Below are 25,408 nucleotides of genomic sequence, written 5' to 3' on the forward strand. Positions count from 1 at the left end.
CACCATTCTATTATCACAATGTCTATCAGCAACACAGATTTCTCTTCTGGATCCACTAGATACTCGCATGATTTTTTGACTCCATTGTTGCATGCAGTGGAAATGGCCCAAAGTTCTACATCAAAAACTCACACTCCCCTGTCTGCAACAATTCCTCAAGCTTCGCCGGACTTATTCAACGACACACACTCTTTTGCAGGGACTCCTTCTGCCAGTGGATTCTCTCATGTGAGTCTTTTAAGTTTCAGATATCTTCAGCTCCCACATTTGAGTCTAGGGTGCATATATGCACTCGGTCACCCCAAATTTCCAGCAGATGCATGTCTTACAGGAACAGCTATCTCTATACCAAGCCAAACTGAGTGAGACTCAACTCGAGCTATGCAAGACAATGACAGAACATGATACTATCAAGTAAGTTTCATTTACCCCTGGTATTTAAATTAAAACTGTGCCTCGTTCATTTATAGGGCATCTTTCAGGGAGCTTATCGCTGTTCTACGACTCCCTGAGAGCACTGACCCACTGAATTTCAGCCTTACAAGCAGCACTTTGACAGTACATGACAAGGTCCTTCATCCGTCAAGAGAATCTCACCCGAAAGTCCATTTCTGGACTCGAACTGATTATAACAAATATATTGAGAATGCTGAGTCTGGTTCTGGAACTCGGGGTAAAGTCCCTTGGCTTGCATTGGAAGATGGGGGACCTGTCACAGTTGAACAACTTAGGGCCATTCGAAAGGCCATTCATGCAGCATGGGCTGAATTAGTTGTTCAGAAAATGGCCCCTCCTACCTGGTTGAGGATTTGTGCTACCAGCAAGAAGCTTGTATTCAACATCGTGGTGAAACAGTTTCCACTGTTCCAGTTGGACAACGACTGCTGGAAGCTCGAGCTACTCTGCATTAACGATTACTCATCCTGGCAGAAAAACAATCTTGGGACTGACAGGAACTGAAAGGATGCACCAGGAAAGATTTTGACCAAGGAAGAGCTTGTAGAAGATGACTCAGACCTTGTCATATCGGAATCGAAACGCACTGTTCACAACAAAAACGGCAAGCGGTGACTGTCCAATTATAGTGAAAGCCTAGTTCATCAAGATGGCTCGAAAAAATCCAAATGTATGCGCCAGCATCTTAATAATTCTCATTCTAATGTTGATATAGTGGCATCTCCACTGCTTTTGACGGTTACAAAAGGTTCACGTCATTCATTCTTTTTTCTCATACACTAACATCAGGGCTATGAGTCGACCCTGTTATATCGCCAATACTCTCAACTGATGCACCTCCGAGTCTCCTACTGGATCAAGATTCTGAGCCTCGCAGCACCAACGGCCATTTCCCTTCACCCATTAATAATTCTCTCCCCCTTGAAGATCATAATCTCAGCACACTACCCTGTCCATGCGATGCATCCGTCCCGCCATTCAGAGTGTACTTGCCACAGCCCTCTCTGCAAGATTCACCTCTTCCCAGATCTCCTGCATGCTGGACCAAGTTTTCACCAACTCATCACTCACAAACGTCTCTCAGTGCACAAGGTGCCAACAAGGAGAACAAGTTTGTATTACAAAACCCACTGTAGGTACACTATTGTAACTCTACTCTCGTCCTCACTAACTCCACTCTCAAAGCGCTAATATTTTCGGGCCTCATGGAATCACCAAAACAATCCCTGCCCCTGTGCATAGCCCAATCAAGAAAACGGATGATGGACCAGCTGCATCAAACAGACCATTGGACAACAAGGCCTCAAAGAAGAAGATGCGCCCAGGTGTAGCAAAGAATGCACGGTAAGTTTAAACATTTTTTAGTGTTTCGCGCTAATTATCTTTACAGAAACTTATGCGCATTGCGCTGGTTGAAGCAAGTGAAAATGAATGGCACGACAGATGAATCCTGTGTGTATTGAGCTGCCCTCACACCCATGCAACAGGACGAATATAAGGCTGATGTCGAGCGGTTGCAGAGCGCAGGTACGTGGACCAAGGCTTCTGATCGTGTTGTCTGCAAAGGTGCGCTATACTAGTATGTTTTCTGCTGCTTTGCTTTGCTTTTCCCTTGTCTGCTGTTCTGTTGGCTCCCCCTGCTTTCATATTGTTTTGACCCACCCTGCAGCCTGCTATTTACAGTAATTCCTGTCTACTGTTACATCCCATGTTGTCCTGTCCTGTCTGCTGTCGTCGCAATTCATTGTATTCGGATGTCTATTGGCAAATCTGCTCGGATCGGATGAAATATGCAAACTACGATGAAAATATGATATGCCCATGGGAAACCCTGCCTCCTCAGTGTAACATATGCAACTCGCTCAAGTGAAGTCTGTTCAGCTCGGGAAATTTCCTTAGTAGGGAAAAAAAATTCATATGTCGTCCGTTGGCACCCGATCTCATCATGTTGGGTTTTCACTGGGACTGAGACTTGAGTATCTACATACTTTCGTTATAGAGTCAGCTAATAGTCTTAGTCTTCAACTTCCGAGACTGAGTATCTACATACTTTTGTTATAGACTTCATTCTGTTCTTTTCGTCCATCGTGCCCTCAAACAAAAGTGTGCTCGTCATTGCGCAAGACGACGAAGGGTGCTGCATCTAGTATCTGTCCTAATTGTGTTGTTTGGTTGTGTTGTCAGAATGCGAGACCCGACGGACCCCCTGCCGGACATGGCGGACCTGGCGGACTTTCGAGAATTCCGAGGTGGTGGATACAACACTCGATCTGAAGATCCTCTGCAGAGAAACGGTTTCAAATCCTAGCTCATATGGATACTACAATTGGATCCTGTAGAAAATAATGTACGAAAATGGCGAACCACACGTAGCCAAATGGTCGATACGCCAAAGTAAGCATTGGCTGATCCTTCATAAAGCTAGCATCCAAGAAAATACAAACTGTGACGGCCAGGCAAAAACATGTTCCTCAAAAACAATAATGGAAAGAGCTGAGAGAATTCCAACGAGTCAGCACCGAAATTAAAAACTGGCAAATGTAAACCAGGACACGGTAACGCTCCACCACGAACGGTTGCCGACCCTGAGCAAATTATTCGGATCAATGATAAAGCTGGACGCTTTAGAACAACCCTACATCCTCACAATTGTCACCCAACTCCATTAATATCATGAATGACCCAAACAACGCCGGACAAAGCAGTCCCATAGATGACGCTGCAGAAGACCAGACTAAGGACGCCAAATAAAACGGCAGAGAATATCCATCAAGGTGTTTAGCAGCCCCTGGACTCATCCGGCATGCAATACTCGCAAATAAAGCTGTTGCTTGCCGCAAAAAATACCTCAGCCTGAGTCGTGCTAGTCAGAATCATGGAAATGAACGGTATACTCACACAGTCCAGCGAGTCACATAACGACCGCGAGGGACACTGCCACAAAGGACGATAAGCTATTAGCAACAATACTTGAAAAAATACTCACCTCGGGCTGGATGTAGTCTGACGATTACTGACAACAAAACCATATTCCCCGTGCGAGCGATTAAAGATGCTAGTGGCGAGATTATGTACAGACTCGCCAGATAGTCAAGTACAAAGTCATTAACCAGATAAGACAATGGTCTCACATGTAAAACAGGAATTGACGCAGACACGTAGCTGTTCAGGATGGGATACATGCACCTTCGGTATGTCGGAGCGCCTCGCTTTGCTCACCTATATTTGAAATACTAACTAGTCTCTAGGCGATTGCTGACGAGCTATTAGCAACAATACAAAAAATACTCACCTGGATGTAGTCTGGCGATTGCTGACAGTAAAATCATATACCCTGTACGGACGATGTTAGTGACGAGATAATATGCGGAGTCGTCGCCAGACAGTGGTCTGTTAAAACACCATCAACCAGATGCAGACGATGGCGCAGAGACACTCACCGTGTAGTGTAACAGTGTTGTGCAAATCCCAGCGTGAAGCCCGGTCCGGCTCCGCACAAAACCGGGCTTTAGAGTCTTTGGGCCAGGCCCTGCGGCGGCTTCAAACATCCGATCATCGGCAAGGAACAGCAGAACCATCACTTTCGTTCAAACTTTACACAGCTTGAAGCTTAAATTGAATAAGCAACTGCACAACAGAAGTTACGGAACTGAAACAGGAATTGACAAGGACGTCCGACACAGTGGCTGTTTAGGATCACTACGGCGGTAACTTGAAGAACGAAACGGAAAGGGCCGAGTCAATGGGTCTGCAAGTCAGTCTGATAATCGAGCTTGTAACAATATAAAAGCAGCATTCCTCGAATCGAAGTGCACTCGGCACCCCAGTGAAACTCCAACAATCACTTCACCGTGACATTAGATCTAGCAATCATGAAAGGATTGTTGTCGCTTGTTCTCGTCTCCATCGCTCTCCTGCAGATGACAGCAGCAGCACCCACTGCGTCAGAGCGCTCCCAAGGTATTTATGTTGTAGCACCGGCATTATTTTCGCATGTTTTACTCACCTTATTGACGACGTAGCGCTCAGAAAGCGTGAGGGCGAACAGAGTATGTCTCAATTCGTTTGTAGTATCTGCACCTATCTTACAAAAATGTCGACGACACAGATGTCGAGAAGCGCAACGTTTATTTTGGCCAATGTACGTTTCGATTCCTCTGTATTCTCGTGTCCTGTTTAACGAGAGATGCATAGACGCTAAGACTGATAAAGACGACAAAGGTAATTATCTAGTGCTAGTCTTGTTTTTCTCTTCTAACAAGAAACGCGTCGCGGCACAATCATTACAGACACCCCTGAGACCGAGACTAGAGGTAATTGCCTCGTGCTGACCCTTTTTTCAAGAGTCATACTAATCTGTTGATGATACAGATGTCGAGAAGCGCAGCTGGTGGCTTGGCAAATGTACGTTTCGATTCTTCTGTATTCTCGTGCCCTGTCTAACGAGAGATGCATAGACAAGCCTGATGAAGACGATGATGAAGGTAATTATCTAGTGCTGGTCTTGTTTTGGAGTGTTTTACTTACTCACTCCGTTAAACACACAGTTCTTGACAGCCCCGAAGGTATGTCTTGAGTACAGTATTGAGTTCCGACTCTCTCTAAAATCATTCTAGCCTAAGGTTATAGAAGCGCCAGGACGTCTCCGAGACTGGCAGTTGTCTGGGTCGTCTCTCTGAGGTCCAATAACTACCAAAGCCCGACGACATTTTTATCTATGTATTGCAGTGTACTACGCTGGTCTGCAGTGAATATATTCTTACAGTTCCGAGGACATCTTCGATCCCTTTACCGCATGATCCTCTTCAGTGTACGTCTCTGGAATCGCTCAGTGATCGCACTCGTGAGTGGGTGATAACCCAACGGCCAATCGCAAAGCGACCCGTCCAGAAGGTATACACTGCCCAGATAGAGAAGGATGCAGTGGAATAGAGTAAAGGATGAACGAGGGAAATGTATTCAGGGAGATGATGGCGTCCATATAAGTTGCGGATTTGTTGAGGCCCGGGATGACCACCAGGTCGTACGCACCAAGCATTGTGAAACCCGTCAGAGCCAGCTACTTGAGAGTTTAGCAACCTACATGTTTAGTGAAGACCGCAACGCTGAACATTTGAAACAGTGAGCGGTAAAAAAAACCAGCGTCTACATTTGGAATTCCCATTCAGACTTACGAGTTGACACTTAACAAGTCGTCGATCACGATAACACAGACATTCTGTTTCACGGTCGTGATGCCGTTCTGACGACTGGGATCGTTTTAGCAAACTCCTGTTTAATCCAGGCCTCTGTGTGAAAAAGAAGGGGAAAAGAGACAAATGAAAGCAGGCGAAGCACACCATCCTTTGCTTACAATCATCGCGTTCGACGCATTGTACGAGTCTCGTTACAAGGAAACAAGATTGATAATGTACTGAAATACATAACCAAGTGCAACGCAAAGGTGAAATAGTGGTCCAAATGCTCTAACGCCAACTGTATTAGTGGCCGTTGTTGTGTGATGGATATGCACAGCAGAAAAACAGCACGATCTGAGCCCACCATTGGATGGGTGGTGACTGTGCGACTGCTGTACCTGTTGTGGTAGAACCTTGAGCAACAGGGATCGCGGATGTTGAAGCAGGGGCAGGCTGAGTGTGCGATGACGACGCCTGAGCTTGGCCGTGCGATTGGGTTTGTTGCTCATATGCTCGTTTTGCTTTCTTGAATTGTGGCCCCCGAGCAACAACCAAAGTCTAAACAAAATGATTCAACCACGGTAATTGTAAACGCACCAATGAGAGACCTACCTGCTTATCGCGCACTGCAGCCACTTCGACTACAGGAGGATGGCGTGGGCGTTGCGTAAGTTCGATTTCCTCGTTGGTGTGGGGTTGAGAGCGGAAGACTGAGGACAGCCAGCTGATGAGTGCATCTGGACGTGAACTCGAAGGCGTTATGGTCGAGGTTCGGCTTCTTCGTCGGTGCCGTGTCGAGATCGGGACAAAAGTGGGGAAAGGTGAGCTAGGAGCACATGTGGATCTAGCCGTGAAGGCATGGAGGGTTGCTGAAGTTCGTCTGGTGCATCATTTTCAGGTGGAGAGCGGTGAATGAACGATGACAGGCGAGCAAGAAGTGCGTGTGGATGGACCCTGAAAAGCTTGAGGGTTGCGGAAGTTCGGTTGTTTCACCACTATCGGGTCGAAAGCGGTGGAGGAGCGAGGAAAGGGCGAGCTAGGAGTGCGTTTACAGAGGAATGAGGATGTGCACCACCCATCGGAGAGGACTGAGAGCACATATATAAGAGCTCAATAATAGAAACACTGATTGCGCACATCAACACTGGCTCCTCCATGCCATCAAAAAATGTTGGTGAGAGCTCATCAAGACCGCCAAACTGGCCAGGGACATCGCGTAGCATCAGCCTGGAATGTTACTGTTATAACGAATATTGAGAAGGATTGCGAAAAAGGCACGTACTTCTAAAAATGACTTATCACTGAGCGAAGAGCGGGTGTGTGCTGTGTTCCTGAATCATCCTGTTCGAGTCTGTCTTTTGGCGCCTAATAGCAGACATTGTCAGTGAGAGAGAGCGGGTCATATGTTGACATTCACAATATTGGCACTAATTGGAAGTAGGTCTTCAAGGCTAGCTTCTTTAAGGATGGCGTGAACATCCCATGTATACGCGATTTTGTTTTTCGCAACCAGTGACTAACACTTTTCCATCAGGGGAAAGGGCTGCAGAACGCAGAACTCTTTCATGCTGGAGGGGCAGTCCGACTGGGAGGTTGGTGTCGAGATTCCATAGACACGCTGTTTTATCGGTTGATGTACTTGCAAGGAGGCGGTTGTTCTGAGACAAGGAGATGGCGTTGACATATCTTGTGTGACCTTCAAGGATGGCGATCTGCCGCCAAGTGGCAGTGTCGAATATCCTAATCAGGTTAGATGAACTGGAGATAAGCTTCTTGCCGTCCGAAGTCCATGCCAAGCTGCGAACTCTTCCATTGTGTTTGAGTGTGTTGAGAAGCTCGCCTGTCTTCGCATCCCAGATTTTTACAGCGTCCTCCTCGTTTCCGCCCGTCGCAAGTTTTGATGAGTCAGGCGAGTACATCACCGCATACACCCATTTGTGTCCGGTTTTGATCGAAAAGACAGTTTTGCCGCTGTCGACAACCCAGACTCTTGTTGTTCCATCCCAGGATCCACTCGCTACCCGCTTACCATCTGCACTCCAGCACAATGCGCACACAACATAGTTGTATCCTGTCCATTTTGAAATGACCTTCCTCGTCTCAACATCCCACAACCTCACTGTCCCATCAACGCTTCCGCTTGCAATTGTCTTTCCATTTGGAGACAATGCCATGGACCACACTGCGCCAGTCTCGCCCCGCCATTCCTCGCCTATCTGTGCACCGCTCTCTAAGTCCCATAGTCGGAGTGGACCGTCATCCGACCCTGTGATGACGCGTTGTCCGTCAGGCAAGAGCGCAACGCCGTTTACCCAGTCGGTATGACCTCGTATTGTCCTACGTGGCGTGAACGCTGAAATACTGGTGGGGAGAGGCATGGTCTGCGCTAGGAGATTTATCTGCGGCAGATGGTGTATGCGAGTCAGGTCTGCCGGGATCTTGTAATCAGACCGGGTTATCCGGCAATCGCAAAGTTTACTGGTGAGTCCAGGGGCCTATTTCCTTTCAATTTGATACTTATCAGAAACACACAAGCCATGGCTCATGAGTCAGCGTGCTTACAGGATTTAATCCTCACCTACAAGACAGCGTATGCAAGTACTGTGAAATCCGAGAACACACAAGATATCTTTATGGGTACCCGAATTCGCTGGTAGCAAGTCGTCAGCCCCAACCGGCAGCAGAGCCTAGAGTATCACTCACGGGAAGCACCGTTCAGATGAGCCTAGTGCGCAATCACCGACGATGAATGAGTGTTTGGTTGGGGGTTGGGGGTTGAAGGCAATCGTTCGTTCCTGCCATTTTGAAGGTGCGTCCCATGCAGTATCCTCGTATTCGGAATTCACAGCCTCATTGCTGTGGAGACGGAGCACTCAGGTCTGCGACCGGTGCTTATATGTGCTGTGCATCTTCCCATACGTAAGGACTACGTTACTTCTGACAAACATTCGACAGCGTCTTACGCTCTCTCTCCACTCCGCACTTTTTTGCGACCCATGTTCAAACTGAATGCCGTCAACTTTTCACGATGTACAATCAACAGTATTAGTACCCAGGATGTAGTTGTCGTTCACCAAAGATGTCATGGTGAGTTTCAATACTCTGCAAATATAGATGCATTTCTTCACCACCTCAGGACGAAATCACTTTACTTCGTGCGAAAGTCGACAGTCCGCTGTATTACATGAATTAAGGGACAACGCATCCACATATCTAACTTTGAAACACGACAGAACGGGGACCTCATGGTCAAAGACAGAAGGACTTGCGTTATAACTTGGGAAAGTTGGACGATACATCACGGTGTTACGAGGGAGAAGTTCTGGCCTTTGTACCACTGGGCGAGAATCGCCGGCGACAGCTCATTCACCTCTAGCAATATTTGGGAAGGCGGTCAAAGGTTGGAGAATAGTGTGACATGTGCGTTTGGGTAGTTTCAACGATGTGACGACTCTTTAACGCTTTATATGTGAGATCATTTCATCAAGCTCCCATTTCTTCCGAGCATGCAATATTGATCAGACCCTGCCATTGGCTAGCCAGTATGTTATTGAGTTTGCTGTCCAGATCGTCCTCACCTACCGAGGCAGTGAGTGGATCAAGACGTCAGACGCCAGACGCCAGAGGTGCGCATTAAACTCGTTTCGTGGGCCAAGGCTGGCACAACGTGACCTACACGGACGTCCCGACTCCCCAGCTGACGAACTGTAAATATACTATCCAAAAAGCTGAAGGCAAGCAACCTCGTATCTAAGTGCCACCCCTTTATAATTGATCTGCCTAACATAGGACGACCCAAATACCTTTTCTAACACCAAGGAGGCGCACGTCGACGATGTAAACCAACTGCCGGGTGTTACTGTAATGGCCATCGACATTACGAAGACCTCCTACTCATCAGTCTGGTGACAGGTATCTTCAGAATGGTCGCAAACATCCTTATCATTATGCAGGCGCGCCGGCACGACCACCCGAAAGGTTTGCGAATGAGTACCTTTCAGACGAGTCGATCACTACTGGCAGAGATCAATGGATGTCTGGTTGGAAGTTGAGGAATTTGGGCGGTTATTCCATGCCACTTCTAAAGCTGTATCCCATGCGTTATCCTCGTGTTCGCTTCACAGAAATGAACTTGCTGTGTAGACAAAGCGCTAATGTTTGCGACCGGCGCTATGCGCGTCTTCCTATACATAAGGACCATATTGATAGTTATGACAATCATTTGACAGCATCCCGCGCTCCCTCTCCACTCCGCACGTTTCTCCCGGCCTATGTTCGACCTCCAGCATACACCGGACGTTCTCAATGATGTCATTTTGACTGAGTATGAGAAGGTATGACAAGCTGACAAGCTGATAGGTGAGTGATCACACATGTCAAGGGTGGTCGTCCGAATAGTACCACCCGAAACTCCTGCATCCAGCAAGACGTCCAGGTCACTCAAGTGGAGGATAAAGTATACTGAATCGCAGCCAACCAAGGCCGTCAGGCTGAATCCCGGGAAGGAGTGGTGTTCAAGTCAAACTGAATACAGTTATTCCTTTAGTCCCTGTGCAGAAGCAATCAGCAGCTATGTTTCTTCCTCTCCAGCAGACTCGAGCGGCTATATCTCGAGAACAAGGATCTATCTGCTGCGAAACTACATTTGTGTATTTTCGCATCAAAGTTGGTCAATATGGGAACCCAAGAATGATGAAACACAGTGAATTTGTTTTATGAGTGTGCTATTCTACCCTAGTCGTACATCAGCTTCGTAGCAGTTGTCCTAGAGAGCAACTAACGGTGTATACACGATAGTTCTCATATCGCTCTCGATCTTTCAAACTCTGGCGATGAAGCTTAATGTTTGTTGAACCTCAGCGCTTGGCGTCAGATTCAATCAAAGGTTGGAACATTCAAGTCAAATTCAAAGGTAAGTAGGCTTAATTAGGGCAGAAACAAAAAAGCCAACCACAAGTGGTCGACGGAACACTCGCATGTCTGCAAGGTTGTGTGGGTTGGCGAGAGGAGGGATAAAGTCGTGGATGATCGTGCAGTTGAGAATGGTTGAGACTGGAAGGTTCTCCGTGTCGTCCCCGTACAATATCAATGTCAAGACGTCAACAAATTGCAATGAAGACTCGGAGCGAGCGACGAAGAAAGGTGAATGCTGACAGAATTTGTAGTCGGGCCATGTTTCTAGCGACTGCCTGAGATTAAAATCGAGGATGGGCCATGGTATTGCGTTGAAACCAACCCGATATTGAGGAGCTTACGAAATTGAATACACACATTCTCGGCGCGAACAAATAGATTGCAATATATACAAAAGAACCAGATGCGAAGACGAGATGGGTGTCCAGATGCTGCAGTATTAGTATCCATCTGCATGCGGGGCCGGCGCACAGCAGAGAAAAAGAACGAAACGTGTCCGTAATGGAAGGGGGCGTGGCTGCCTGTTGGCTGCACCCGGCGCGGTAGAATGAGCATCAAGAGTAGCCGGTGTCGTAGTAGAGGAGGCGGTCGGCTGCGTCTGCGATGATGACGCGTGAGCCAGGGGTTGATCTTGCGATTGACCTTGCTGGTGCTGCGTTTGCGACGATGGGGCAGGTGTCTGCGATTGGTCTTCATGTTGCCGTGTTGGGTGTGCATTGTCATCGACGTGTTGAGGAGACGCGCAGCAGAGAAAAAGCACGAGATGAGCCAACATTCGGACGGGTAGTGAATGCGCAGGTCTTGTACTTGGTATTGTAGTACCAGTGGGCTGGGTGCGTGTACGATTTGTCGACTCAGAAACAAACAATACCTGTATAGAGATCATCAGACAGCATAAATTGACACACCGGGGAAAGACATGCCTCCCTGTCCCGCATGGCAGGTACTTTGACAACATGAGGATGCATTGTGCGTTGCGTGAGTTCGATTTCCTCGTTGGTGTGGGGTTGAGAGCGGAAGACTGAGGACAGCCAGCTGATGAGTGCATCTGGATGTGAACTCGAAGGCGTTATGGGTTGAGGTTCAGCTTCTTCGTCGGTGCCGTGTCGAGATCGGGACAAAAGTGAGGAAAGGTGAGCTAGGAGTACATGTGGATCTAACCGCGAAGGCATGGAGGGTTGCTGAAGTTCGTCTGGTGCATCATTTTCAGGTGGAGAGCGGTGAATGAACGATGACAGGCGAGCAAGAAGTGCGTGTGGATGGAACCCTGAAAGCTTTGAGGGTTGCGGAAGTTCGGTTGTTTCGCCACTATCGGGTCGAAAGCGGTGGAGGAGCGAGGAAAGGCGAGCTAGGAGTGCGTTTACAGAGGAATGAGGATGTGCACCACCCATCGGAGAGGACTGAGAGCACATATATAAGAGCTCAATAATAGAAACACTGATTGCGCACATCAACACTGGCTTCCATGCCATCAAAAAATGTTGGTGAGAGCTCATCAAGACCGCCAAACTGGCCAGGACATCGCGTAGCATCAGCCTGGAATGTTACTGTTATAACGAATATTGAGAAGGATTGCGAAAAAGGCACGTACTTCTAAAAATGACTTATCACTGAGCGAAGAGCGGGGTGTGTGCTGTGTTCCTGAATCATCCTGTTCGAGTCTGTCTTTTGGCGCCTAATAGCAGACATTGTCAGTGAGAGAGAGCGGGTCATATGTTGACATTAACAATATTGGCACTAATTGGAAGTAGGTCTTCAAGGCTAGCTTCTTTAAGGATGGCGTGAACATCCCATGTATACGCGATTTTGTTTTCGCAACCAGTGACTAACACTTTTCCATCAGGGGAAAGGGCTGCAGAACGCAGAACTCTTTCATGCTGGAGGGGCAGTCCGACTGGGAGGTTGGTGTCGAGATTCCATAGACACGCTGTTTTATCGGTTGATGTACTTGCAAGGAGGCGGTTGTTCTGAGACAAGGAGATGGCGGTGACACGGTCCGTGTGACCTCGAAGGACGGCGATCTGCTGCCAAGTGGCAGTGTCGAATATCCTAATCGGGCCATCTGAACCGGAGATAAGCTTCCGTCCGTCTGACGTCCATGCCAAGCCGAAAACTCTTCTATTGTGTTTTAGTGTGTTGAGAAGCTCGCCCGTCTTCGCATCCCAGATTTTTATAGTGAACTCGTATTCTCCACCCGTCGCAAGTTTTGATGAGTCAGGCGAGTACATCACGGCGTTCACCCAGCCATGCCCGGTTTCGATTATCATGATGTTTGTGCCGCTGTCATCCCAGATTCTTGCTGTCCCGTCCCAGGATCCACTCGCTACTCGTTCACCTTCTGCACTCCAGCACAATGCGCATACAACATCGGTGTGTCCTGTCCAATTGGCAATGACCTTCCTCGTCTCGACATCCCACAACCTCATATCGTAATCGTTGCCTCCGCTTCCGCTGACACTTATCTTTCCATTTGGAGACAGTGCCATGGACCACATTTCGTTATCCCCGTCCCACCAGTCCTCGCCTATCTGTGCGCCGCTCTTTAGGTTCCATAGTCGGAGTGAACCGTCCAATGAACATGTGATGATGCGTTCTCCGTCAGGCAAGTGCACAACACCGTATACCCAGTTGGTATGACCTCGCATTGTCCGGCATGGCGTGATCGCTGACGTCTTACTATTGGGGGAAGACATGGTCGGTGCTTGGGGTCTCAACTATGGCGGGTCGTAGACTGCGTATAATGATGGGGGGAAGTCTGTCGGGATCTTTGAAGCAAACTGGGTTATCCGACAGTGGCAATGATTGCTGGTGAGTCCAGGGGGCTATATCCTTTCAATTTGATGTGTGTCAGAACCACACAAGCCATGGCTCACGAGAAGCGTGCTTACAGGATTCAAGTCTCACCTACAAGACGGCGTATGCAGGTGCTGCGAAATTCGAGAAGGTGCAAGAGATCTTTGTGGGTTTCAGAAGTCTCTGGTAGCAGGTCGTCAGCCTCGAGCGGCAGAAGACCCTAGAGTATCACCCACGGGAAGCACCGTTCAGACGAGCCTAGTGCGCAATCATCGGTGATCAATGAGTATCTGGTTGGGAGTGGAGGGCAGTCGTTCGTTCATGCCGTTTTTAAGGTTTGTCTTATGCGTGTTTGCTTCACAGCTTCATTGCTGTATAGACGAAGCGCTCAGGTCTGCGACCGGTTGCTATGTGCTGTGCCCGTACGTAAGGACTACATTGATGGCTATAGCAATCATTCGACAGCGTGGCGGCCCCGCGCCTCTTTACTCCACACGTTTTCTTCTAGCCTATTTTCGAACTCAATATCATCAACATGTCAAGACGTATACATGCTGTGCGGAATACCAACTGTATTAGCACCTAGGATGGAATTGTCGTTCACCAAGGATGTCATGGTAAGTGACAATACTCCGCAAAAACATTTATTCGCCGCCTCTGAACGAAGCCACTTTCCTTCATGCGAAAGTCGACAATCCGCTGTATTGCATGAATGGATGGACAATACATCCAGTCATCCAACCCTGAAACACGACAGAATGGAAGAATATGTGGACCTCATCGTCAGAGACAGAGAAAGACTTAACGTTATGACTTGTGGAAGTTGCGAAACGAAACGTGTAGCGGGGGAGAGGTTCTGGCCTTTGTACAACTGGGCAAGAATCGGTGATGACAGTTCGATCTCCTCTAGCAATATTTGGGAAGGCAAGGAGAATAGAGTGACAACGCGACTAGTGTGATGTGCGTTTGCGTAGTTTTATTGACACACGACGTAACAACTCTTTAAAGCTTCGTATATGAGATCATTTCATCAAGCTCCCATTTCTTCCGAGCATGCCAGATTCATCAGGCCCTGCCATTGGCTAGCCAGTATGTCATTAAGTTTGCTATGCAGATCATTCTGAATTTCTCACCCACCATACGAGGCGGCGAGTGAGTCGAGGGTCAGACGTCAGTCGCCGAAGGCGCGCATTCAACTCGTTTCGTGTGCCAAGGCTGGCACAACGCGAACCTACACAGACGTCTCCAGGTGACGAACTGTGAACATGTTATCCAAAATCTGAAGGCAAACAATCTCATATCTAAGTGCCGCCCCTTTATATTTGATCTGCCTAACATAGGATCACCTAAATACCTGTTCTAACGCTAAGGAGGCGCAGGTCGACGATGTAAACTAGCTGCTAGGCGTTACTATAACGGCCATCGACATTACAAAGACCTTCAACTCATCAATCTGGTGAAAGGTATCCTCGGAACGGTCGCAAACATTGCGCCGGCACGACTACCCGAAAGGTTCGCGAAGACATCCTCAGGTCCGCACAGTCTGTGGTCAATAACCATTCCGATTTCCTGGCGATAGTCAAGAAGTGCGGAACTATCAGAGAAGTCCTTGAAAGAGCAATCAAGGATGACAATCTCCGAGGATGTTTGGGGTATGCTTTATCCCAGCTTAACAAGTGGGCCAAACCAATATAACTGTCACCGGAAACTGATAACACCGTGCAGAAACATCACATCAATAGCGAAGTAGCTTCACAAATCGAGCAAAAATTATGGCAGAGGTGATTCTATATCATGATTGATCGCGGCCGAATTGTTGGGTGGTAAAAAGACTTGGACCCCATGATCCTCTTCAATGTACGTCTCCAGAATCAACTTGAACTTCTACCCATTGAAATTCTGAATGGCATCTCAAGACCGAAGCGATAACTGGCATCGCAATCAGAGTAGAGAAGGTGACTCTGGGACTCGGTGGCATTGAATGTGAATATCCCGATGTCTCAAAGTAAGCTGATACTTCACCGGGCGTCCAATTGCAGTCAGGTATCACCAAACCAGTGCCTCCACCACATCCTTCCATGTTTTATGGCCGACAGGATCTTGTTGCAGAGTTCACGAGCCTCGCTGTAAATCATGAACACATAGTGCTGATCGGTCTGGGAAGCATGGGCAGGAGTTCTCTATCCTCAACGAGACGCTTGTCACGGAGAATCTGCCTCCTTTGTGACTTACAATAGCTTCAATCCATCGACCATCACCTTTGAAGCGTTTATGACTCGTTTTGCGGGTGCCCTCGGCATCAGATCTGACGATAAGTTACAAATTCGTTCACGCAAGGATGCTGTGATGTAGGTGACACGAACCATCGTCACCTTATTAAGAATGGAAACGACCGTGGTATTATCACCAGAGTCGATTTCCCGGTCCGAACATTTGTCCTACTTCGTAGCAGCAAAGAATTTCACACCTTCACCATCAGCAACGCCGATAATCTGCGCCCGATTAGAGCGTGTAAGGACGGTGATAGCCCGCCGCAATAGTGATATAGGAATGCCAGAAAAGAGATGACGGAATGGGGGGATCAGAAATCTCATAAAACGTGAGGATCGCGTTGAGCTGACCAGTCACTGTTGCCTAAACCCACAGGACAAGAGACCTGAGTTTCCTTCAGTGGAAAATGACTACGTACCCATCAATGTAGGACATCAGCCCATTCTTCTGGAAGACGCCAATAAAGTAAAACTGCGCGAGTTTGCTTTACACTGCGACGTTCTTCGTGACATCGCAGCCATCAAAAATGAGAGATACGATGGTTGTGATTCGACCTACAACACTAATGCCCGTCAAGTCTCGCAGAAATATGAATTGAAAGCAACGCACGGTTTATCCTCATTGCGGAGAATCTCATCCCAATCGCCACCAGGAACCTCCGCGTTCTCGACCTGAAGAGGTAAACAGTTGTATATGCCGTGCATACGTTAGGATGAGGTGGATCCATTGCTCGGTGGAGGTGAGCTTGGGTGTTTTGGTTTGTTGCTCACTGGCTAGCGAGTGAAATCAGTGGGTTGTTAAGTTAGGAAGAATCATACGTGAAGACGGGAGGTGCTGCGTGGATCGATGGCAACAGAAATCCTTGAGAGACAGGTGAGTTTATCAGTCGTAATGGTGCCACAGTGGATATATAAAGGTATTACTTACCTGAGGGTGCAGTGGTGCGTGGTAAGAGCCATCAAAACGAGCCATCAATGCATCATCGACATCGTCACGTGCCACAAGTATAAGTGACGTTTTTTACAACTTTCGCTCGGACAGCCTATGATCAGTAAGTACTCATGATCTGTCCTTCAAATTTCTGTTCGTTCCGTGCGTTGTTTTTTTTGCTCATTAACGAGACACAGTGCCAATCTTTCTACAATGACTTCTACTCGATAACTTCCGAGCTGACTCGACCTCTCCGTCAAGTCGGCCTCTCGGTGAGTTTCGTAGATCGTATTGCCTCATCTGATCGTCAACCAAGACTAGTATGGGTGGCATCCTACCATACAGAAGTTTTGCATCGTATCATTTAGGAACGACTACCTTCTATTTGGTCTGTTTACGGGACTCGTAACTATGTATCGTTAACATTGGTCCCATATTATTAGCTCAAGCTCTCAGGCCGAGCCAGGAACTGCCACGTCAGCTGTTCTAGCTAGCTGTGGAACGAGTGCGGACCCGGGATGACGCATTTAGGACGAGTTACGACTCATGACTCGTTACAGCAAATGCGGGAAGCGCTACGCCACGGTCAATCTGCGAATATAAGAACCCGCCCTTTGGTGATTCACTTTCTCTTCTCATACAACCACGAACCACATTATCAATTTTTTAAACAGTAACAATGAGTAACCCTTCACGAGGCAGAGGCGGTACCCGAGGCGGGCTACACTGGTGGCCCTCCGAGGGGCGCTGGTGGGTTCATGGAGGAAGAGGCTCTGGTACGAGGGGCGGGTATGGCGGGTGGTTCCAGAGGGGGAGTACCAGGAGATTTGATCTTCCGGGGCCCTGCATCTGTAGACCAACGTCTCGCTACCTTGGATCAGCTAGTCACTTCCTTCAACAAACTCACCTTCAACCCTGAGCGCCCTCACCGGCCTGGCTTTGGTACCCTTGGCTATCCAATCACATTGCGTGCCAATTTCTTTCCCGTCAAACTTCCCAAAGGGCCCATTTACGATTACCATCTCGAGATCACGCCGTCCACAGACATTAAGCGCATTCGTGCACGTCTTTTTGAGCTCCTAGAACACAAAGTGATCAAGAAGGCTGGAAAGAATTTTTGCCGTTTCATCTCTCACGATCAGCAGCCAGAAGCTTGTTTCGAACAAGAGGTTGCCCCAGCCCCTTGACGTGCAAGTCCAGTATTACGAGGACGGAGAAGCTGGCCCCAATGCTAGATCCAAGACGTATACTTTCGCCATTATCCACACAGCTGACTTGGATGTCACACGGCTTACCAAGTAAGTTATGGAAAGCCTCATTTATTTTCGCGTTAATTCATGGTGTGTAGGTACCTCAGCGGCGATATCGAGTCACGAGACTACGAAGTCCAGCCACTGGTAGCTGCCGTGAACCTCGTACTTCAAACGCATGCGGCGCGTACCGGTGTTCGCGTCGGCAAGAATCGCTACTTCTTCCCCTCGCAAGAGCGCTTTGAGCTTGCGCTTGGCATAGACGCCGTGAAAGGCTTCTTCACGTCCGCCAGACCTGCATATAATGAACTCATGGTGAACGTCGGTGTCTGTATGACTGCCTTCTACAAGCCGGGCAACCTTGCCGACGCCATCGTGGGCGTTCCAGCGGTCGTCCGACGGCGCCACGCTGCAGCGGTTTACCCAGAAGCTCAAAGTGACCACTAGACATCTAGGGTACAAGCAAAAGAAACCGATCAAGAAGATCATGTCAACGAGTGCTAGACGGACTTTTTTCCACTGCGAAGAATACCATGGCAAAATATCTGTTTGAAGAGTATTTCAAGAAAAGTCCGTCTCCTTTATCACATTCTTTGTTCACTCGCTGATTTTTCAGCAGAGTACCCCCACATTACGCTGAGGCATGCAGACGACCTTCCAGTCGTTGATATCTCAGGTCCGAATTCGAAATTCTCCATATATGTACCAGCCGAACTATGCGAAATCGAAATCGGGGCAACCGTTCCGAGGGCCGTCTCAATGACAAAGAAACCTCGAACATGATTCGGTTCGCCTGCAATCCGCCAAAAGTCAATGCAGATGCCATCATTGAACGCGGTCTTCCCACTCTTGGGTTTACTCCCGAGACGCTGGGCAGTCCTCTGAGTGGCTTCGGCATTGCGGTGGACAATAACATGGCGGTCATCCCTGGACGTGAACTTCCCCGCCTCGTCTCAGCTACGGAGGGGGGAGGCCGCCTAACGTCAACAACGGCAGTTGGAACATTGTTGACGTCAAAGTTTCATAACGGCGGGGCCATCAAGAGCTGGTGGGTGCTTGTCGTCAGAGAGAAAGATGGACGAAGCGTGTTCAGCGGGGCCGACGACCCGATTCTGACTGATCTTTGGAGGGGCTTTGGCGAGAAATGCCGCAATAGTGGCATCTCCCTGGGATCACAACCTGTCAAGCTTGCCCAATCGCTCATCCCTCGCGCCGATGATCCTGGCAGGCAGCAGGCGCTAGACTCGATTCGTCAGAAGATTTAAACAGAACATTTCCGAGAGAGGAAAACCCGTCATTCATCCTCGTCCTCCTCTCTCGCCGGGACAACTACATTTATCCAGGCAATCAAACGGATTTGCGACGTCGAGGTTGGCGTCCATACCATACATATGCTTACGGATAAGGTGGTAGGAAAGGACGCCAATAAACAAGATCAATACTTCTCGAATGTCGCTCTCAAGTTGAACACGAAACTCGGAGGTATCAATCATGTGTTGGATTCGGACAGCTTGAAATGGTTGACGAAGGCTAAGACGATGGTTGTGGGCATGGACGTTACGCACCCCGGCCCTGGCAGTGTTGAAGGCACACCGTCGATTGCCGCTGTTGTTGCGAGCATTGATAGTTCTTTCGTCCAATTCCCAGCAAGTCTCAGGTGTCAGGAGACCAAGAAAGAGGTAGGCTATGTCCCAATGTTACCGCCTTGATTCTTATCCCTTCTTTGTAGATGATCACGGATCTGACCTCTATGATGATAGATCGGCTCATGTTCTACGCAGAGAAGAACCAACCCTGCCGGATCGAGTCTTTGTTTACAGGGACGGTGTGTCTGAAGTGAGATAGGGTTTCCTTGCGATCTTGAAGCCGCTTGCTAATATTGACCCGACAGGGTCAATTCAATACTGTGTTGGAGGAAGAGCTTCCTAAGATCCTGGAGGCATTTAAGAGAGTCCCACAGAGGAAGCCATATCAGTCCGCTGTTGACGATTATCATTTGTGGAAAGCGACACCATGCCAAGTTTTGGCCGACCGACTCTCAGTTCGCGGATCGGAACGGTAAACCACTCGTCCAGGAACCGTCGTCGATAGAGGCATCACTGCAGTGTGCGCCGGCCCTTCTATTTGACCACAAGTTGATTGTTCTTACATTTGATTACTAGGTTCGACTTCGATTTTTACCTTCAAGCTCATGCTGGCTTGCAAGGCCACGTGAAGGCAACACACTACACTGTAGTGTACGACGAGAATCGCCTCGGCGCAAATGAACTGCAGCAGGGTACGCACACTGCGAGTTACTTGTACGCCCGTGCCACCAAGGCGGTCAGTCTCGTACCGGCCGCGTACTATGCCGATCTGGCATGTGAGAGAGGAAGATGTTTACTTGAACGACTTCTTGAGCGCTGATGACAAGGTGTCAAGCTCTGTCGTATCAGGGAAAGGAAGGGGGAAGGGAAAGGCAGACAAGGAGGAAGAGAAGTTACGGGTGTTTGCAGAGGCGAAAGAAGGCATGGGGAGAGGGCGTGCACCCTGATTTGCGGGCGAGCATGTTTTATATCTGACCATGAATATTGATGGGGGCTATTGCGAGTTGTACCAGACTACCAGTACTGTACTTCAAGTTTGTATTGTCATGTGATCGCGCCGCAATTGTTTTTTTTTTTTTTTTATATGTAATATATAAATATCCTCTTACACCTAGGCCTAGGCCTCAGGCCTCAACCCGGAACCCATATAAAGCAGTTTCTTCATTCCGAGCTTGCTAATGGTCAATACTTTGCCAAAGTTCCGGAAGGTGACTCTCACAGACCAATCCTATCAACATCAAGGCTATTTTAGGCACGAACAGGTATGTCATTAATATTGATATGCAATGATAGAGCAAAGGTACGATACTTCGTTGCACTGCTGTTTGAACTAATTTTACCATTTCCTTTAGGTTGGTCTCCATGAAGGAGGCGAACGTTGTTGGCAACGCGAGGTACTGACGATCCATTTTACCGGAAAACAAATCATTAGCTTGATCAAATGCTCTGCGCTGATGCAATCATTACACACTGGTGTGTAAGGTTTAGGTACGAGTCCCGTTAGGAAAGGTTTGGCGACGCTTGGCGGTGCTCGGTAAACTCGAACTTTTAGAATTGAGCAGTCCTCTCCATTATTTGTGGTCTGCTGGTTATGACAGTCGGAAAACGAACCATCCGACATGACTTACCCGGATCCCTCAACCATCATCCTAGGAGTGGTCTTGAAGACCCATATTTCACCGGAGTTGGCGTGGACCGAGACTGCTATGTTCAAAGCACTCAGCGCCCATCATTTCAAGTCCCTGAGCGCGTCTCCACGTCACTGTGCACCGCTCAAAAATGACATACATGCGTGTCTGCAACGTGCACCGGTGCCGGGCGATTTAAATGCCCACCATTCATTCATCCTCCTCATCCCCAACTCTCGTCATGTCTGATATTATCTCGTACGACACCCTCAATGACTCTCAAAGGCCAGAAGCTCGCAAGAAGCCCATCCCCGCTCGATGGCGACCCCCTTCATCCTTTTTCCCGCGTCTGATCTTCCACACGATGTGCTTTTGCTTGACGTTTCACTCGAATTTGGATTTCATGTGGGAGATCTTCCGAGAGCCTAATGGTTGGGAAAACTTCCATACTCTATACCTCACTCAAATCAATCAGTTGAGTACCGTGGTAAGTTGTTTTCTGTTCATCGCTTAAATATTCCTAATCGTTCTTGATAGCAAGGATTGGTCCTTACGACTGTCGCAGTCTTTATCTCCACTCCGTCCCCTCTGAAGCAGATCGACTACAGTGCTGATGGACCGTATACACTCCTATCGGAGTCATTGGTATTCTCGTTGTTCGGTCTTTTACTTCAACTCTTCACCTCTGTCGTGGGGCAGACTTATCAAAAGCAGTCAACCTTCAAAGTGAGTAATTTATAGAACCCCACAAACTGGTATTGACTCCAAACAGGTTTTGAAGCGAAATCGGTGGCGGTTCCTATGCCATATCATCGTTCTCTCAATTCCGGTCTATATCTTCGGCATATCTCTACTGCTGCTCATCTTCGGTGCGTTTCTTGTCCTCCGCTAGACCATATTATGCCTGATCAGTACATCTTGAATAGCCATATCTGTGACAGGCTTCCTGTCCTCTTCAACTTCAGCTCGGATTTTTACCGCAGCGACATTCGCGGTGCTTTCTACGTGTCTGTTTGTTTCTATCCTACCGTCGCCGTTCTTTTCGGGACTTCGTCATTTGTTACGTAAGATGTTGTGGAGGACAACGGATTCTGTCGATGATGACGATGACGACGACGACGAGTTGGACAAGGAACATAGTGAGAAGGAGGCAGGGAGCCTTGTATGAGGTTTATTTCAAGATGTCTTCTCTGATGCTACCCGTTCTTATGTTTCGAAAGTTTATTTCTACAAGCTAATGTATCGTATTCGAGAGCGGACTACAAACCCATAATATTCCTTGATACGAAGGAACGCATTCCTAGATCTTTAGGTACAAGAGATATATTGCGTTATCTGAAGATCAGACCGCTGTTGTAGTTGTAAAATGTCCAAGTGCAAATTTATACAGGCTTACTGATCAGTCGGGACTCGGTAGGGAGCGGTGACTGGGTTAATGCCACAATCTGGTTGTGTGACGAGGCTATATCGATTAATATATAGTAGCTACCATTGGCGGGAAGTGCATGGATTGTGACTCACGTGTGTGCGCTTCTTCGAACTGCGGCGCTAAATATTGTCGGTTGTGTACACTCAGGTTATACTAGGATTTGAGCTACATTGCTCTGCTAGCGCTGTGTATACGACATTATCAATATGCCAAATGTCGAAGGCAATAATCAGGAGTTTTTCCGCGAGAGTTGTATATGGCACAGTAGTGTCGGTACACATCTCACCATTCGATCCACTCTCCACCTGGGTATAACAACTGCGCTGCTACCACGCTCGCCCCGCCGAGACATCCGGAATGAAGAACATGACGAATCACCCCTTTTCTGGTTCCTCTGCTCCCAAGGGCCATCCTCTTCGCCCACGCAGGATTCCTCTTGGGGACGTCTTTGCGACGCGAGATAAGATTTCCCAATTTTCGGTATCTATCTCGTAATGCTGATATTGTCTCGTAGCGCACCGCTAATGCCCACAGTGGAAAAAGCCATAAGTTGGCGCAGCCACCACGTCCTCCTCGCCAATGAGTCTACGCTAGCGCCTCAAGCAGCAGTAAGCCACAAGCAGGGACATCCAATGTTATCTGCGGAGCCACCCCAGTAACGTTGCAGACTGGAAGTATCAGTGCAGCTACTAGTAACGGATCTTCTTCCCCGTTGGACGTTGAACGGCAGAAACGATCATCACATTGATCTGAAACTTCTATCAAAACTATCTAGTGTCTCCTAACAAAATCCTACCGTTTGCCGCATGTCGAGTTCTTCGCGTCCGACGGAGCCTCATGATTTTGCCGTAAGTTTTCAGGAGAACCTGCAGGATGGGGTCAACCCTGTGCCTTGCGCGCTAGGTCAGACTAGGACTCGCTACCGATTGGACGATGTAGACAGGAAAATTTGGTCACAACTGGGCGTCAATCCAGGGAGCAGTACCCTAGGACCTGAGGAAGCCTGGACAATTGCTTCACGCTTTACGTAAATCAATTTATCCTCTTATTTGTGGTTTGCTGGTTATGACGGTTGGAAGACGAACCCATCCAACATGACTGACCCGGATCCCTCAACCATCATCTTAGGAGTGGTCTTGAAGACTCATATTTCACCGGAGTTGACGTGGACCGGGGTTTCTGAGTTCAAAGCGGTCGCAAAGCGCTCAGCGCCCATCATTCCAAGTCCCTGAGATAGTCGCCTACCTGACTTGTCTTCTCAAGGGGTTTGTGCAACGTGCACCGGCGCCAGACGCTTTAAATACCCACCATTCATTCATCCCCTTTCATCCCCAACTCTTATCATGTCTAACATCGTCTCATACGACACCCTCAAGGACTCTCAAAGGCTGGAAGTTCCCAAGAAGCCCATCCCCGCTCGATGGCGACCTCCTTCATCCCCTTTCCCGCGTGTGATCTTCCACGTTATGTGCTTTGGCTTGACGTTCCACTCGAATTTGGATTTCATGTGGGAGATCTTCCAAGAGCCTAATGGTTGGGAAAACTTCCATACTCTATATCTCACTCAAATCAATCAGTTGAGTACTGTGGTAAGTCGTTTGACTTTCAGCGCTTAAATATTCCTAATCGTTCCTGATAGCAAGGATTGCTCCTTACGACTGTCGCAGTCTTTATCTCCACTCCGTCCCCTCTGAAGCAGATCGACTACAGTGCTGATGGACCGTATACACTCCTATCGGAGTCATTGGTGTTCTCGTTATTCGGTCTTTTACTTCAACTCTTCACCTCTGTCGTGGGGCAGACTTATCAAAAGCAGAAAAACCTTCAAAGTGAGCGACGTACATTGTATAGAATTCCATAAACTGGTACTGACCCTCAACAGGCTTTGAAGCGAAATCGGTGGCTATTCCTATGCCATATCATCGTTCTCTCAATTCCGGTCTATCTCTTCGGCATATCTCTACTGCTGCTCATCTTTGGTGCGTTTCTTGTTCTCCGCCAGACAATGTTATGCCTGATCAGCATATCTTGAACAGCCATATCTGTGACGGGCTTCCTGTCCTCTTCAACTTCAGCTCAGATTTTTACTGGAGCAACATTCGCGGTGCTTTTTACGTGTCTGTTTGTTTCTGTCCTACCGTCGCCGTTCTTTTCGCGACTTCATAGGATATTGCATAAGATGTTGCGGAGGACAACAGACTCTGTCGATGATGATGACGATGACGACGATGAGTTGGACAAGGAACGTGGTGAGAAGGCGGCGGGGAGCCCTGTGTGAGGTTTATTTCAAGATGTCTTCTCTGATATACCCGTCTTGATGTTCCGTGGGTTTCTTCCTACAAGCTAATAGTGTCGTATTCGAGAGCGGACTACAAACCTATGATATTTTTTGATGCGAAGGAACGCATTCCTAGATCTTTTGTACACGAGATATCTTGCGTCATCTAAATATCAGACCGCTACAACAACTGTTTGTAGTGGTAAAACGTCCAAGCACAAGTTTACACAAGCTTACTGATTAGTCGATGGAGAGGCGGTGACTATGGCTTCCTGTTCATCAATGGTCAGCGCTTCAGCCACAAGATTGATGGCGCTTGTACAAGCTCTGTTTGTCATTCAACGTTCATCATTCAACGGTGATCATCAATCTTTCTGTATGACAACTGGACACTGGATGAGCGAATTATGATGTACCATTCCCTATAAGAATGAGAACAAGATTCCCCTGATACTGATCATGACGTCAATGCACCCCTGCAAAATTGCTGTTCGGTAGGCCGACTTTAATTACCTTAGGAGAAGGTCAAATGAGGGCATTGTGCGTTCTTGTGTTCTATGATAGAACGGTGATTATGAAAATCACGCGAACGTTATACAAACCACAATGACAAGCAACGTTGACGATTTCGTAAGTATGGCAAACGTATGTTGGAGGCTCTGTGAGATGCTGAAGTCGAAACAGCCGGAATGTCTC

At 48.1% G+C, this 25,408-nt stretch overlaps 6 protein-coding genes across 6 annotated transcripts; 5 read left to right on the forward strand and 1 right to left on the reverse strand.

Annotated features, from left to right (window-relative positions):
• Positions 1-18: 18 nt before the first annotated feature.
• Positions 19-2,764, forward strand: DFJ58DRAFT_846412 (uncharacterized protein; the record flags this gene model as incomplete). The annotated part of the gene is made up of 11 exons (XM_041393307.1): positions 19-228; positions 278-414; positions 471-846; positions 964-1,067; positions 1,172-1,204; positions 1,484-1,588; positions 1,699-1,800; positions 1,847-1,910; positions 1,944-1,983; positions 2,518-2,590; positions 2,641-2,764. The coding sequence occupies 11 exons, from the start codon at positions 19-21 to the stop codon at positions 2,762-2,764; spliced, it is 1,368 nt and encodes a 455-aa protein (XP_041237691.1).
• Positions 2,765-4,111: 1,347 nt separating this feature from the next.
• On the forward strand, positions 4,112-5,111 carry DFJ58DRAFT_144664 (uncharacterized protein). The gene is made up of 8 exons (XM_041378868.1): positions 4,112-4,416; positions 4,565-4,597; positions 4,651-4,677; positions 4,746-4,769; positions 4,828-4,860; positions 4,914-4,940; positions 5,004-5,021; positions 5,073-5,111. The coding sequence occupies exons 1-8, from the start codon at positions 4,329-4,331 to the stop codon at positions 5,075-5,077; spliced, it is 255 nt and encodes an 84-aa protein (XP_041237692.1). The 5' UTR covers positions 4,112-4,328; the 3' UTR covers positions 5,078-5,111.
• Positions 5,112-10,539: 5,428 nt separating this feature from the next.
• Positions 10,540-13,240, reverse strand: DFJ58DRAFT_734290 (quinon protein alcohol dehydrogenase-like superfamily; the record flags this gene model as incomplete). The annotated part of the gene is made up of 7 exons (XM_041386463.1): positions 10,540-10,883; positions 10,940-10,978; positions 11,019-11,418; positions 11,456-11,947; positions 11,997-12,083; positions 12,139-12,222; positions 12,275-13,240. 7 exons carry the CDS (start codon positions 13,238-13,240, stop codon positions 10,540-10,542), a joined length of 2,412 nt encoding a protein of 803 aa, XP_041237693.1.
• Positions 13,241-17,299: 4,059 nt separating this feature from the next.
• DFJ58DRAFT_862871 (ribonuclease H-like domain-containing protein) lies at positions 17,300-20,420 on the forward strand (the record flags this gene model as incomplete). Its single annotated transcript, XM_041394083.1, has 13 exons — positions 17,300-17,606; positions 17,642-17,663; positions 17,687-17,839; positions 17,890-18,166; positions 18,207-18,338; positions 18,413-18,467; positions 18,560-19,042; positions 19,075-19,097; positions 19,135-19,470; positions 19,521-19,597; positions 19,767-19,849; positions 19,885-19,897; positions 19,954-20,420. 13 exons carry the CDS (start codon positions 17,300-17,302, stop codon positions 20,195-20,197), a joined length of 2,205 nt encoding a protein of 734 aa, XP_041237694.1. The 3' UTR covers positions 20,198-20,420.
• A 681-nt stretch (positions 20,421-21,101) lies between these two features.
• DFJ58DRAFT_144820 (uncharacterized protein) lies at positions 21,102-22,434 on the forward strand. The gene is made up of 4 exons (XM_041378869.1): positions 21,102-21,492; positions 21,543-21,731; positions 21,778-21,874; positions 21,932-22,434. Exons 1-4 carry the CDS (start codon positions 21,205-21,207, stop codon positions 22,171-22,173), a joined length of 816 nt encoding a protein of 271 aa, XP_041237695.1. The 5' UTR covers positions 21,102-21,204; the 3' UTR covers positions 22,174-22,434.
• Positions 22,435-23,655: 1,221 nt separating this feature from the next.
• Positions 23,656-24,907, forward strand: DFJ58DRAFT_144832 (uncharacterized protein). Its single transcript, XM_041378870.1, has 4 exons — positions 23,656-24,023; positions 24,074-24,263; positions 24,317-24,413; positions 24,471-24,907. The coding sequence occupies exons 1-4, from the start codon at positions 23,778-23,780 to the stop codon at positions 24,598-24,600; spliced, it is 663 nt and encodes a 220-aa protein (XP_041237696.1). The 5' UTR covers positions 23,656-23,777; the 3' UTR covers positions 24,601-24,907.
• The last annotated feature ends 501 nt before the right edge of the window (positions 24,908-25,408 follow it).

This window comes from Suillus subalutaceus (genome assembly GCF_016647625.1).
Source record: "Suillus subalutaceus strain FC151 chromosome Unknown DFJ58scaffold_171, whole genome shotgun sequence".
Classification (NCBI taxonomy): Eukaryota; Fungi; Basidiomycota; class Agaricomycetes; order Boletales; family Suillaceae; genus Suillus; species Suillus subalutaceus.